The sequence below is a fragment of the Accipiter gentilis genome, chromosome 17 (genome assembly GCF_929443795.1).
Source record: "Accipiter gentilis chromosome 17, bAccGen1.1, whole genome shotgun sequence".
Lineage (NCBI taxonomy): Eukaryota > Metazoa > Chordata > Aves > Accipitriformes > Accipitridae > Astur > Astur gentilis.
The window spans coordinates 18,251,791-18,266,133 of record NC_064896.1 but is presented as its reverse complement, the minus strand read 5'-3'; the positions used below and the strand labels follow the sequence as shown (position 1 = coordinate 18,266,133).

The following is a 14,343-nucleotide window of genomic DNA, read 5'->3' as shown; positions in this document are numbered from 1 at the left end:
ATTTAGGAGTGCAGATTCATTAAAAAAAAAAATTAAAAAATCCCCAAATCCTCCCCCCTCCCCACCCCCACCTGAAAACAAATCAAATTCTTTGACACTGGAAAGAGTGTCTCCCATCTATCTGTATTGTATACAATTTAAGAAACCATGTGAAATAAGTGAGATTTTATGCATTATAAGTAGATTTGTAAATTTCTATTACAGGACTTTTCTGTGGAAGGATTAACAGCGCTTTTTTATTTTTTCTTTTTCTTTTTTTTTTTTTTCTTTTCACATCTGATGGATGTGAATACTTATTTTTTTCTGATGTTCATGTCTTAGGTATGGAACTATTCACTTTAATTTTTTTCCTTTATAATGTTGCATTTCTATGATGTATCCTTCATGCATCCCTCCATAAACTCTTTTTTCTAACTTTGATCTTTCCTTACATTTAAATTGATGATGTTCTGAAGATTCATCTTAACTGCTGTGGCCGTTATCTTTGTTTAATATCTGGAATGTTTTTGAGACTTCTGTGAGCCTTTCTGAAAAGGATCATTTTCTAATTTTTGTGAAAACTTGGATACTAAATCAGTTGCACTTGAACTAGAGGTAGATAGAAAGTGTTTCTTTTTTTAAGAGTGTTTTCCCAACGGTGGCCTCCAAGACTGAAAAATCAGGAATAGCTGTACTGGTCATAAATTGCCAAGTTTTGGGAACAGGGGGCAAGTTGTACGAGAGGAGGTGAGGAACTACCCTGTGGCAGTCGGAGCTGCTTCCAGCCAGCTTTGAAACTGGTGTAAAGACCCCAGTGTGTGCCAAAACCTAAGCCAGCTAGAGGAACTGGTGGCACATGTGCTTACGTGTATTTAAGATAGAGCAACAGCCATGAGAGGCAGGAGATGTGAAAGGGGACTTTGCTGGGGACATGGTTAGAGACACGCTTTTGGAAGGAGGCGCTCCACGCCAGAGGAAGCACCCCCGCTGTGGGATGCTGGCCACTTGTGATGTGTGCCGGGTTGGGGACACCCCTGGAGGGACTCTAGCCTGTAGGTCTGTGCTGGCAGAAGAAAATGACCAAGAGGCAAGGAACAGCAGAATAAAACCGCTATGTGCATGACCCCAACCTCCTGCACCACCCGTCACCTCACGAAATGAATTGGGTTGGATGAATCAACAAGGGAATGTGAGATTATGAAGTGGGGAGAACTGCTGGTCAGAATCATAGAATCATTTAGGTTGGAAAAGACCTTCAAGATCATCGAGTCCAACTATCATCCATGCCCACTAGACCATGTTCTGGAGTACCCCGTCTACGTGCTTTTTGAATACCTCCAGGGATGGTGACTCCACCACTTCCCTGGGCAGCCTATTCCAATGTGTGACAACCCTCTCAGTAAAGAAATTTTTCCTAATATCTAACCTAAATCTCCCTTGCCGCAACAAGAGACCAGCACCCACCTCACTACAACCCCCCTTCAGGCAGTTACAGAGAGCGATAAGGTCTCCCCTCAGCCTCCTCTTCTCCAGGCTAAACAGCCCCAGCTCCCTCAGCCGCTCCTCATAAGACTTGTGCTCCAGGCCCCTCACCAGCTTGGTTGCCCTCTTCTGAACATGCTCCAGCATCTAAATGTCTTTCCTGTAGTGAGGGGCCCAAAACTGAACACGGTACTTGAGGTGCGGCCTCACCAGTGCCCAGGACAGGGGAACAACCACCTCCCTGCTCCTGCTGGCCACACTGTTTCTGATACAGGCCAGGATGCCGTTGGCCTTCTTGGCCACCTGGGCACACTGCTGGCTCATATTCAGCCGGCTGTCGACCAGCACCCCCAGGTCTTTCTCTGCCAGGCAGCTTTCCAGCCACTCTTCCCCAAACCTGTAGCGCTGCATGGGGTTGTTGTGACCCAAGTGCAGGACCCGGCACTTGGCCTTGTTGAACTTCATACGACTGGCCTCAGCCCATCGATCCAGCCTGTCCAGATCTCTCTGTAGAGCCTCCCTACCCTCAAGCAGATCGACCCTGCCTCCCAACTTGGTGTTGTCTGCAAACGTGCTGAGGGTACACTCGATCCCCTCATCCAAATCACTGATAAAGATCTTAAACAGAACGGGGCCCAACACCAAGCCCTGGGGATCACCACTTGTGACCCGCCACCAGCTGGATTTCACCCCATTCACCACAACCCTCTGGGCTTGTCCATCCAGCCAGTTTTTCACCCAGCGAAGAGTACACTTGTCCAAGCCATGAGACACCAGCTTCTCAAGGAGTATGCCATGAGACACAGTGTCAAAGGCCTTGCTGTGAAGTCAAGGTAGATAACATCCACAGCCTTTCCCTCATCCACTGGTCACAGAAGGAGATCAGGTTGGTCAAGAAGGACCTGCCCTTCGTAAACCCATGCTGGATGGGCCTGATCCCCTGCTTGTCCTGGACTTGCCACATGAGCGCTTTCAAGACAAATCATTCCATAATCTTCCCTGGTACCGAGGTCAGGCTGACAGGCCCGTAGTTCCTTGGATCCTCCCTCTGACCCTTCTTGTAAATGGGCATCACAGTGGCAAGCCTCCAGTCCTCTGGGACCTCCCTTGTTGACCAGGATCACTGATAGATGATGGAGAGTGGCTTGACAAGGACCTCTGCCAGTTCCCTCAGTACTCCTGGATGGATCCCATCAGGTCCCATAGATTTCTGAGTGTCCAGATGGCGTAGTATGTCACTAACTATTTCCTCCTGGATTAAGGGGGGTATATTCTGCTCTTCGTCCTCGCCTTCCAGCTCAGGGGGCAGAGTACCCTGAGGATAACTGGTCTCCCTATTAAAGACTGAGGCAAAGAAGGCATTAAGTACCTCAGCCTTTTCCTCATCTCTGGTGGCTACGTTCCCTTCTGTATCATTAAAGGATAGATATTCTCCTTGGCTTTCTTTTTGCCGTTAGCATATTTGTAAAAACATTTTTTGTTGTCCCTTACAATAGTGGCCAGATTTAGTTCTAGCTGTGCTTTTGCCTTTCTAATTTTCTCTTTGCATGATCTAACAAGATCCCTGTACTCCTCCTGAGTTGCCTGCCCTTTCTTCCAGAGATGATAAACTCTCCTTTTTTTCTGACTCTTAGCAAAAGCTCCCTGTTCAGCCAGGCTGGTCATTTTCCTCGGAGGTTTGACTTGCAGCACATGGGAATAGCCTGGTCCTGAGCCATTAAGATTTCCTTCTTAAAGAATGTCCATCCCTCCTGGACCCCTTTGCCCTTCAGGACCGTCTCCCAAGGGACTCTCTCAACCAGTGCCTCGAAGAGGCCAAAGTTTGCCCTCTGGAAGTCCATAGTGGTGGTTTTGCTGAGCACCTTCTTTGCCTCACCAAGAATTGAGAATTCGATCATTTCATGGTTGCTAAGCCCAAGACGGCCTCCGACCATCACACTTCCCACCAACCCTTCCCTGTTCATAAACAACAGATCTAGCAAGGCTCCTCCCCTGGTTGGCTCACCCACCAGCTGTGTCAAGAAGTTATCTTCCACACACTCCAGGAACCTCCTAGGTTGTTTACTCACTGCTGTGTTGTATTTCCAGCAGACACCTGGAAAGTTAAAGACACGCTTCTGAGACTACTGCCAGCCGCTTGTAGAATGATTGCAGTTCTGCAGCGTGCTGCCCTTGGGAATCGTAATCAGTATGTGCTATCTTGCGGGTAAGGTTGCTGTTTGGAGTTTACTCTGTGTAATTCATATGCCCATTGTACCAAGAACATCTGTTGCTAAATCTTTTTTTCAAGAGAAAATCATAGTATGTTAAGTGTAAAAGTACATAAACTGGAGAAAATACTTATTATTAAATTGTCAGATTGATTCTACCTAAACACCTTGTAAAATTTTTTGTGTGTTTTAAGATAGAAGCAAACTCAAAGTGTAAATTAACAGGAAGCCTAAAGGAAGCTTATTTTTTTTCCACCATAGCATTGATTTATGAATTGCTTTATGCTAGCAGACTTGAATTGTGTCAGACTGAAAATTGTTTTTTACAGTAAAGCCAGGAAAATGTATTCATTGCTGCTGCTTGGGTGTCTGCAGAGGAAGCAACACATATGGACTGCTACTACTAATGCAGAATTTGTACTGTTTCATAATATTGAAGTATAGCTCTGAGAATTTCACAAGAAAATGTTTAAAAATTTTAATGCTTAATCTCAAAGTTTTGTAATACAACTTTAGAGAAAGGGTGATCCAATTGAATGTGATGGGTCAGCATGGATTATTAAAACTGAAAAGATATTTTGAATGGTTGCAAATTTCAACTTTGCTATTTAGGAAGCTCTATGTGTAGTTTAATGAAAACTGGTTTCCTAAGTATCTGGTTTGATTTTAAATCAAACTTTTATTCACGCTTGCAGTGGTATCAGCTTGCTTCCTTATTTACCCTGTTTCTCCTATGATCCACGTACGGGGTAAGAGACTGCAAATACAGTGGTATTTTAGAGCTGTGTGTGCTCTGCTTGGCTGGTTTGAATGTAACTGCTGATTGCCTGGGTGGGTGCTGCCTTACAGAAGAGGTAACTGTTCAGCTCTGCTGCTTTTTCCTTCTTTTCGGAGTAGAGGAGGAAATAGGAGTTTGGGCCTCTTGTGTCCGCCCAGCAATTGACTTGCAAGCATGCTTGTGTTTTGTGTCTGCTTACCTCTGAAATTATGTTGAAACCATCCAAGAGAAGCAGAAATTGCCAGAGTGAAGACTGATGGATAGGTAGTATTATTAGAGATATCTTATTTTCTTGGATTTAAAATGTGTATGGAATATTAGACAGGTCTTTGTGTATGTGAAATACTTGGCCATGTTAAAGCAGTTTCCTTCAGAAATCAGAATAATATTAAATTTTCTATTTGCTTGATATATTTGTAAGATAAATAAAACAGAGAATTTGTTTTTCTTCTGTAGGAAAAGGCAAGATTTGTGCAAGAGAAAAGATCATTCTTCCTACTATTGTACCATGCTTTAAATGTGGAAAACATAAGTTGAAGGCTATTGATTACATGCTTTCTGTTGTGTAGTGGCTCGGTACAAAATGGTCCTAGCTTTCAACATTCCTTTAGGATAGTATTGATTAGTGTAAAAATTGCTTTCACTTTGCCACATTATGTTGTGGTGTATCCCAGAGCTAAAATACAGTGTAAAAAAAAAAAAAAAAGTTATTATTTTTTCCATATTTACTCCAGAACTTCAGCAGGTAAAGAACAAAATTTGTGTTTGTACGTGCATTCCTCTACCATTCAGGATGACGGGATGCTACAGTTGAATATTTGTGGTGTTTCTGCATCAGAGAAGTTATGAGAAATCTCTGCAGCTTTTCTCTACACCTTTCTGTGTAGAAAGTCACTACTGACTTGTCCAAGGAAACCAACTAGAAATACTGGCAAGGAACTAGAGTGTCCTGGATAAATCATGTAGATTTTTAATCTATAGACTTCTTTTTTAAGACTTTGTTGACAAATGTTTGATTTCTTTTTAAAATATCACATTATCCATTATATTAGTTTTTAATTTGTTACTGTTTGTAGAGAGAGACTAGAATTTCTGGTAATCATCTGTCACTTTGAAAACATGCATGATGGGCATCGGCTGGATGCAGCTTGCAGCTTCATTTCATGTAGTGACTCCTTATGTTACTACTGGAGAATATTAAGATTGTATTTATTATATGAGTTGCAAGACACACTTGAGGAGCCTGTTCTGCCTCTTGCGGTGAAACATTTTCTAATATTGAGTATATTCTGAAAATATTCTCATATTTACGGTGATTTAAATTTCACTAGTTTGCCTTTAAGTAATTGAATTTTATCTTTCAGCAGGCCCAACAGAAGGTTTGGGAAAAATAATACAAAGATTTCCTCAGAAGGACTGGGAAGACACTCCTTTTCCACAGGGAATAGAGTTGGTAAGTTTGCATTATATTTTGTAATTTTTGGAGTTTCTTTCACATACAATTGGAAGGTACATCTGCCTTCATGTCATAATCTATATTATCTAACCTGACAGGGAATGGATAGAAATTACATGAGTAGAGCGGATAGATAATAGCTTTAAGAATAACAATTTTGGCTAACAGAAGATAATTTATTCTGGTCTGTACCTCTAAGTACATATTCCTAGAATACAGAAAATGTCTGCTGCAAATTTAGAAGTGGTGTGTTTAAAATAAATGTTTATTTGTGTCACTAAGTTTATCACTGACTACGTTTTTAGAAGCATTCTTCAGATGGCAGATGACTTTTCATTGTCGTGTTCGAATAAATACAAATGTGTATTTGTATATTGTACATTAAAAAAAAAATTAATATCCCAATAAACGGGCTTGATTAAAATGGTCAGTTTTTACTCAGTATTCTGTCCTTGACAGATGGCATATGGGTGCTTACAAAAACAGTACGCTGAACAAGGCTAGTTTACAGTGATCTATTTTAAATGCCCTCTCTGAGAATTCACTGAGTGCCACTTCTTACCCTTCCTTGGTTTCATATTGTGAGATGCAGTGAAGAGGTTATCTTACTCATCCAGATCAGGGGTTCATTAAACATATGGCTCTCAAAATTCTGCAGAGAAATGAAATACTGTGGTCATACTCTGCAAATTAGGTTTCTGAGAAATCAGAGTGAAACTCTTACTGCCGTGAACTTAGAAACTTCTGGGACAGGATGAGCTAGAGAAGGAGGTGGCCTGTAGGAAATGTTGCAATAGAAGTCTTTGTACTGTGGGACAAAATGAGCTGCAGAGGACAAAGACACTGACTCTTCACTGAATTTATTACACATACAGCAAGCTTTTACCAGTATGATACCTTTCAACCAGTGCTCAGCTCACTTGTTGAGTCATAACATGCCATTGGCCATGTGTTGTCTTTTCCAGTGAAAGACAGAGGAGAGGATCTGGGTGTTTACTGCTTGCTCTCTGGTGTAGCAGAGGTTTATGTTATTCACTGTGTGCTGGTGTACGCGACTGGTTGCTCGTTTTCTTCAATAGTGTGGTTTTAATTTCTTCATAGTGAAGTACAAGCCTTGTTTTGGGGGGATGTCATACATTAATTAGTGGTGTAAGCATTATTTCTGATACACGTGATGGACAGTTACAGTGTTTGTGGTATGCTTGCATAATACTACATTTGGCAATGTAGTGCTGTGCTGAAACAATAGAAGCTCCTGCTTTCTCTGAAGTGTTTCTACTGTTACAACATTATACCAGTTTGTATAGCAATTGATGTTTGCTATAGCTGGTAATTCTCTACTTAATATATGCCTAGCCAGCATGTGCTTGTGCTTGATGACTGCTGACCGAGTTCAGATAAGTGGCTTTTTTATATAGCACACACTCTAGTTGTAGTTCATTAGAAGAGAAACCAACTTTGATGCCAAGGCTTAGGGGTGTTTTTTTTTTTAACCACTCTCTTGGGGTTGAACTAGGTGGTTTGATCTTGCCTTAAAAAACTGCAAGAGTTTGAGTCATACTAAGATTTATTTTGCCATACAAATCTTCCTTACCTATTTCAAAGGAAGTAATGTGTCTGACTTCCAGTGATGTTTTGAAATAAATGGGCACAACTTCTCTTAGGGCAGTGAAGCTTCTTAAGTGATGTATCTGTACCCAAATGTTATTTCCCATTTAAGTTTAATTGTAGGATGTTAGCACTACAAGAAATACCTTTCTAAAGGAAAATGGTTTTTTTTTGTTTGTTTGTTTGTTTTCTTTTACTTGACTGAACCAAACATTATTTCTGTATCAGTTCTCAAATGACCCATTAGGCAGAGCCATTAAGACTTTAAACTTTCCAAGTAAAATGAAATCTGATGACTTAAAAGTTAAGGACATCTATTCAGCCAGTTGGCAAAATTAGTCAAATTTTAATTTGCTTTCCAAGTGTGGTAATAAAATTTTAATTACTTAAGACTGAGGAGTTAGAGATATTGCGAAGATCAAGCACTAAAGTAAATCACTTGTGAAAGTCAGATTTTGGCAGGATGTTTTTTTCAAGATTTTGGATGAGTGTAACATGAATCAACATTAATTCATGGAAAGGAAAGGAGAAAAGCTGTGTTACCATTTTCTGTTTGTCACCTTAAGGGCAGCTTTAATATCATTAAGAGGGTAACAGGCAAACCTTGGGGAGAAAAAAAGTGAGAAAGAAGGTAAGAATAGAATAGTTGACATAAATGTATATGAGAATGAAGGTAGACATATTTATGAATAGCACTTAGTTCTTTGAGTAGTTGTATTGGGTTTGCATGGCAAGGTTTTGGTAGCGGGGGACTACAGAGGTGGCTTCTGTGAGAAGCCTCTAGAAGCTTCCCCCATGTCTGACAGCCAATGCCAGCCAGATCCAAGACAGACCCGCTGCTGGCCAAGGCTGAGCCCATCAGCGATGGTGGTAGTGCCTCTGCAATAACATATTTAAGAAGGAAAAAAAGTTGCAGGGCACACAGAAATGGCAGCTGTAGAGAGGAGTGAGAACATGTAAGAGAAACAACCCTGCAGACACCAAGGTCAGTGAAGAATGAGGGGGAGGAGGTGCTCCAGGCGCTAGAGCAGAGATGGGGGGGCAGGCTGTCCCCTTGCAGCCCATGGTGCAGCAGATATTCACCTGCAGCCCATGGAGGACCCCACGCCAGAGCAGGTGGGTGCCCAAAGGAGGCTGTGACCCCATGGGAAGCCCACACTGGAGCAGTCTTCTGGCAGGACCTGCGGATCTGTGGAGAGAGGAGCCCAGGCTGGAACAGGTTTTCTGGCAGGACTTGTGACCCCACGGGGGACCCATGCTGGAGCAGTCTGTGCCTGAAGGACTGCACACTGTGGAAGGGACCCACGCTGGAGCAGTTTGTGAAGAACTGCAGCCCACGGGAAGGACTTAGATTGGAGAAGTTCATGGAGGACTGTCTGCCATGGACTGACCCCACGCTGGAGCAGGGGAAGAGTGTGAGGAGTCCTCCCCCTGAGGAGGAAGGAACGGCAGAGACAACGTGTGAGGAACTGACCCCAACCCCCATTCCCTGTCCCCCTGCGCTGCTGAGGGGGAGGAGGTAGAGAACCCAGGAGTGAAGTTGTGCCCAGGAAGAAGGGAGGGGTGGAGGGAAGGTGTTCTGAGATTTGGTTTTATTTCTCATTACCCTGCTCTGGTTGATTGGTAATAAATTGAGTTAATTTTTGCCAAGTTGAGTGTGTTTTGCCTGTGACAGTGATTGGTGAGTGATCTCTCCTGTCCTTATCTCGACCCACAAACCCTTTGTTATATTTTCTCTCCCCTGTCTAGCTGAGAAGGGAGGAATGATATAGTGGCTTTGGTGAGCACCTGGTGTTCAGCCAGGGTCAACCCACCATAGTAGTTTGAGTTAAAATCCTCTTAAGTGTACTACTTCTCTTTTGAGTGAAGGATCTTTATGGAATTACGTGGTTTCTCTGAAATGGAAAAAAAGCAGTGGTTTGTATCTGAAAAACATGTTAAGCTCTCTTCACTGTGTTTTCATGAAGGAAAAAAGGGCCAAAGCTTTTCATGCCTAGTGATAGGATTGAAGGGAGATTTGATTTTTTGAGTCATCTTCTGTCAAAGTTAGTTCTTCTGCCATGAATCACGGAGATCTTTAGCTGATGATTGGTGAAGATCTCACTACTGCCCTGCTCCTCCCCCTGCCCCGCCCCAGCTCTTTTGTAAAGCGAATTATTTGCCTTGAATTTGGACATTGGAATTTTTTTCTGAAGTTTTTTTGCCAAATAATACAGGTTGAATCAGCTAATTTTGTCTTGGCATCTAATGGCTGACATGATCTAATGGTTGTTTACCGTTCACGCTGTTAGTGGCATTTTGTGAAACAAGGCAGGGGGGAAATAGTGTAAAAGACCTATGCCCACCCCCACACACCAAGCTTTAATACTTTAAGATTGAAAATGCCTGTTTGGACCCCTTGTGGTCTCCATGGCTTGTAGAGATGCCGTTAGTCCAAGCTCCAGCCAAAAAGTAATAGACAAAATCATCTGAGACTTCTGTGGAGGGCTCTTCTCTTTCCCATCCCTGCATGCCCCCCGCGCTTCTGGGCTTGAATTTGTGTGGTTAGATTTCTGAGACAAATTAAGATAATGTAGAAAGTGGAGTTGTGCAGGTAATTTTTAAATTAAATAATGAAAAATATTATTTGCAGTGGTTTTATTATTTTGAGCCCAGTTTTGAAAAATGAGCTAACATGGGAAAAACTGTGCCTAATGGACCTTGGACACTTGGCTGAGTGAAAAGGGATGATTTTGAGAACATCTGATCTAGGAAAAATGATGACCCTATTTCAACTTTTACTTTTAGCCTTGAGTGTATTTGTAGTTTTGTTAAGTTGACATAAATATATAGAGAATTGGGTCATTATAAAATGTAGTTGCAGTTTGAACTTCACTGTGAGTGAAGAGTGTTATATTTGGTGTGTATATATTCTGAATTAAAGGATTAAGAGTTACTTAAACTGTTTCTGTTTTTATATGTGTGGCATGTTAGTTATGTTCTGGTCTTGTTTAATGAACACATAAGTTATGGAATAAACACATTGTCCAAAATTCAACAGAAATATACTTCATGAAATTTTATTGAAGTCAAGTGTTTTAATTTGTCTTGTTAAATAAATTATGTGTCTTCTGGTTGTCAGTGGCAAGTGAGCAAAGCCATGAGTCTCTGTTGAGGGAAAGATCCTGTCAGTAGGTCTTGGTCAGTGTATATTCTTAGAGCTTCTACTTGTCTGCATCTCATCAAATTACCTAAAGAGATTTTTCTTAATCTTACACTCTTTGCATTTACCATTTCTCTAATGGCTTCTCAGGTTTTGACTTTGTTCTGTTGATAAATGAATACAGAAACCATCTCACTTGATAAGTGAGCCACCTGCAAATTGCTGTGAAACATACCTCAGTTTTTTTTTGTAATGGATTATTGATAATTACACTAGCTAGTAAGGGCCCTAATACTTTTTTACCATTTGTTGAATTGTGTGATATAACTGAGAATAAGTTATGATTTTTGTTAATATATATCATACATATTGACTGTTACTTCAAAAACAGTAAGATGTTGTTCTTCAATTTGCTAGAAACTTTTGTGGGCTACTCAAGAGGAAGATAGGAAACATTTTTTATAATTTCAGCTCAGAAGCTGAGCATCTTTAGTTTATTGACAAATATCATTCCATATGCAGTTTACCGACAAGTGTAAGTCAAAGTGAGTTTCCTCCAGTTTCATGGAAGTAAGATGACTTTGAAGAGTAAAGAGAGATTCTTAAAGTTCTAATTCTTAAAGTTAATTAAGTATTTGGCTCAGAAAAGCATTTAAGTCATTGGTTTTCAAAAGAATGCGGTTAGAACATACCAATCTGATAGTTGCCCCGCCATGATATATTAAATGAACATGTTTCAGTATCCTCTACAGTCTGTCTGTTTCAGAAGTTATTTCAGCTTTACACAGATACAGCTTAAGTTTAAAAATAACCCTCTAAAATCACTTGAGACATATAGAACAGTTTAAAATTAGGATAATCGGACTTCTTGTTCTCACTTGTAGAACGAATCCTTGAGAGACTATGTTGGTTGAATGAGTTAGCTTTACATTTCTGCATATTTTTTTTATTTATAATCAAGTTTTAATTTTGCTGTATACCTTTCTAGACTTCATAATTAGTTATACATCAAAGAAGGAAGCTTAGGTATGTAATGTTACACTGTAAACTCATTTTTGTCCCAGGGCTAAATTAGCTAAACTGTCATCTGCATTACACAGTGTTGGGAGGCTAATGTTAATTAGGCCAATGAAAGTCATACCTAGAAATAGATACATTGTCTTAAGTTTAAACTAGATATAATGTATTTGTGCAGTTTGTGAGTAGCAGGGAAGAAAATTTCCCACTGTAACCGGTGGTGGTGGTGGTAGTTAGTAGTAGTGTCATGAATTAGTAATTTTCATTTCAAGTATGTGCAAGTATAGAAAGGAACATACATTTCTAGACAGGCTAATCACCTATCCAAATAATTACTTAAATTATAAAATGTAATTGTAAATTGTAAAAACTGTTATTTAATACAGTCCTTTGAAGGCAGTGGACATGTGTTATGCTTGGAGGAATGCTTCTGAAGAAAGGCTGTATGTGTCCCTTCGAGATTTGATAGGATGCCTGCTTCCTCCTAGAGGAGGAGGAGTTGGTGTTGGAATAAGCATATTATTCTTTTATGTAGAGCCTTGTATTTGCTGCGGATCTTAGCATTTCTGCACTTTTGAGCAGCTTCAGATATGAACTCTTAAATAGATGTGAAGTATGTCTTTTATGAAACCTTGGATTCATCTTTCAAATTCCAACTAACCTGAGACCAGAGATATGAAAAAAAAAAAAATCAAATGAGAGTAAGGATTGGTATGTATGTATTTTCAAAGTATATCTGTATTTTGACTGACTTAGTGTATCTCAGTCTTTTGACAAAACCCACCTTCTTAGTCTTGTACAGGTTTCCACTTCATGATGACATACATCACTTACGAGTGACAGCTGAGTTCTTAAGTGAATATACACTGCTGTTGGAGCTTCACACAATTGGGTCAGGGAGAAGAAAGCTACCAAAAAAACCCCACAAAAACACAGCTAATTTGTCTTCAGAGTTGTATTGAAAAACAGAATATCTGTAGTGAACTCCTAGAGTTTTGGAGATTACTGATGCAGAGTCTGAAAATCATTACACATGCTGTCAAAAGTAGTACTTTTAAAATTCAAGTGCTAATCACTTAGTGTTATTTTTGTTTTACCAGTTTGGTGTAAGGCAACTTTTCTAGGAAAAAAAATCTGATACTTGAACATCTTACCACTTATTTTAAATGAGACATAAGAGACAAACTGGGTTGCAGATTAGCCAGTTAAGACCTGAAGTGATTAAAGTTTTAAGGGGTTTAATCTTTAAATGCTTTAGTCTTAGCTAGCTGATCTGTAAGCCAATTTTTCTGCAACATTAATGCTTTTAAGGACCTGAATAAAGGGTGAGGTTTTTTCCTCTTTCCCCTCAAACTTTTTTTACCTCTCAAGAATCATTACATAAGTAATTATTTAATGAACAACTGCATGACAGAGCTCAGTGTAGCACTTAAAAATGCATTGTACTCTTTCATTCTCATGTTGCAGTACAGGTGCTTTCAGCAGTTAGTAGAAAACAAATGATAGCAAAAGTATGGCTAACTTTATCGGAGTTATATTATGAACTAAGTTTATATTCCTTTAACTTGTCTATATTAGCCTCCAGTGGAAATCTTAGAGTGCCATAAATGCAGTGTATTTTACAGTAATGTCTCTGCTGTGCTGTAAAATAGTTATATTCTGGTTTTAGAATCCCACTGCTTTTACTGAGTGGATTTTAGCTCCTGGATTTTGTAGACTAGTGGGGTAAAATAATTTGATACTGAAATCTAAGGACTTGCAAGTAGTCTTGGTCTTACTTGACTAATACTGTGAAAGGGTGCAATTAATACATTTTATTGTTTTTTTGCTTTGTTTTCAGTTGGGTGGGAAAAAGAAAAATTAAAATGGAACACTTTATTATACAGTCAACATTTTTAGTAAAAATGATAAAATATTGAAGTGACACCTGTTTGGAATTTTAAGTCTGTAGTCTTTCCATGGAGATTGTTAAAAATAGACTGTCTTGAAGTGTAACCTTTTTTATAACTATCAAGGTGTTTTAAGATACCCCCCGCCCCCAATATATTGTAAGTTAACTTCTTTCCAAATCTTCTGGAGGAGAGTGCTGTTTCTATAAGCTTTCTTAAGAGTTTCAGGTGTTTTTAGAGTCATAGAATGATTTGGGTTGGTTTTCTTCATTCTTGGTATCTGTCATCTCCACAAATAATACTTGGCTGCATAAGACAGTCTTTTCCATCTAAGCTTTGTGTGTGATTCAGTTTCTGTATTACCTCTCCATGAGGTTTTTTTACCGTCTTTAAAAATCAGAGGAAAGACTGCAACATGGACATTTCTGTAAGTCTCTGCTTGTGGGTTTTTTTCATAACAGTTAAGCAGAGGAGATTTTGAGACTCACAGTGAAGTCATGTTGTGGTGTAACATTTACAAATCTCTGTGATATCTTGGTATTTTCAGCTTATAACTAATAGAGTTGTCTGTGAGAAGTCTCCTGGAGACCCTGCTTTTCTTGAAGGTTCTGCAGTTTTGATTATTAAATGTTTTTTGATGTTCCTTGGGGTTTTTTTTTGTTTTTTTTTTTTTTTTTTTAAAAAAAAGCTCCGTAAGTAATGATGGAGATAATGGAGGTACTCACTGACTGTAGTAATACAAATGTGATTATGCTTCATTTAAATAGTGTTATGATGATGGA

General features: G+C 39.7%; 1 protein-coding gene across 7 annotated transcripts in view; it reads left to right on the top strand.

Moving 5' to 3' along the window:
• Positions 1 to 14,343, top strand: part of SBF2 (SET binding factor 2) — a 331,511-nt gene that overhangs the window by 92,973 nt on the left and 224,195 nt on the right. For 6 of the 7 annotated variants that reach the window (XM_049821080.1, XM_049821081.1, XM_049821079.1 and 3 more), the window contains one exon: positions 5,814 to 5,902. In XM_049821080.1, the coding sequence (XP_049677037.1) occupies positions 5,814 to 5,902 (89 nt within the window). The remainder of the gene's footprint in view (positions 1 to 5,813; positions 5,903 to 14,343) is intronic. The other variant, XM_049821082.1, reaches the window with a different exon arrangement.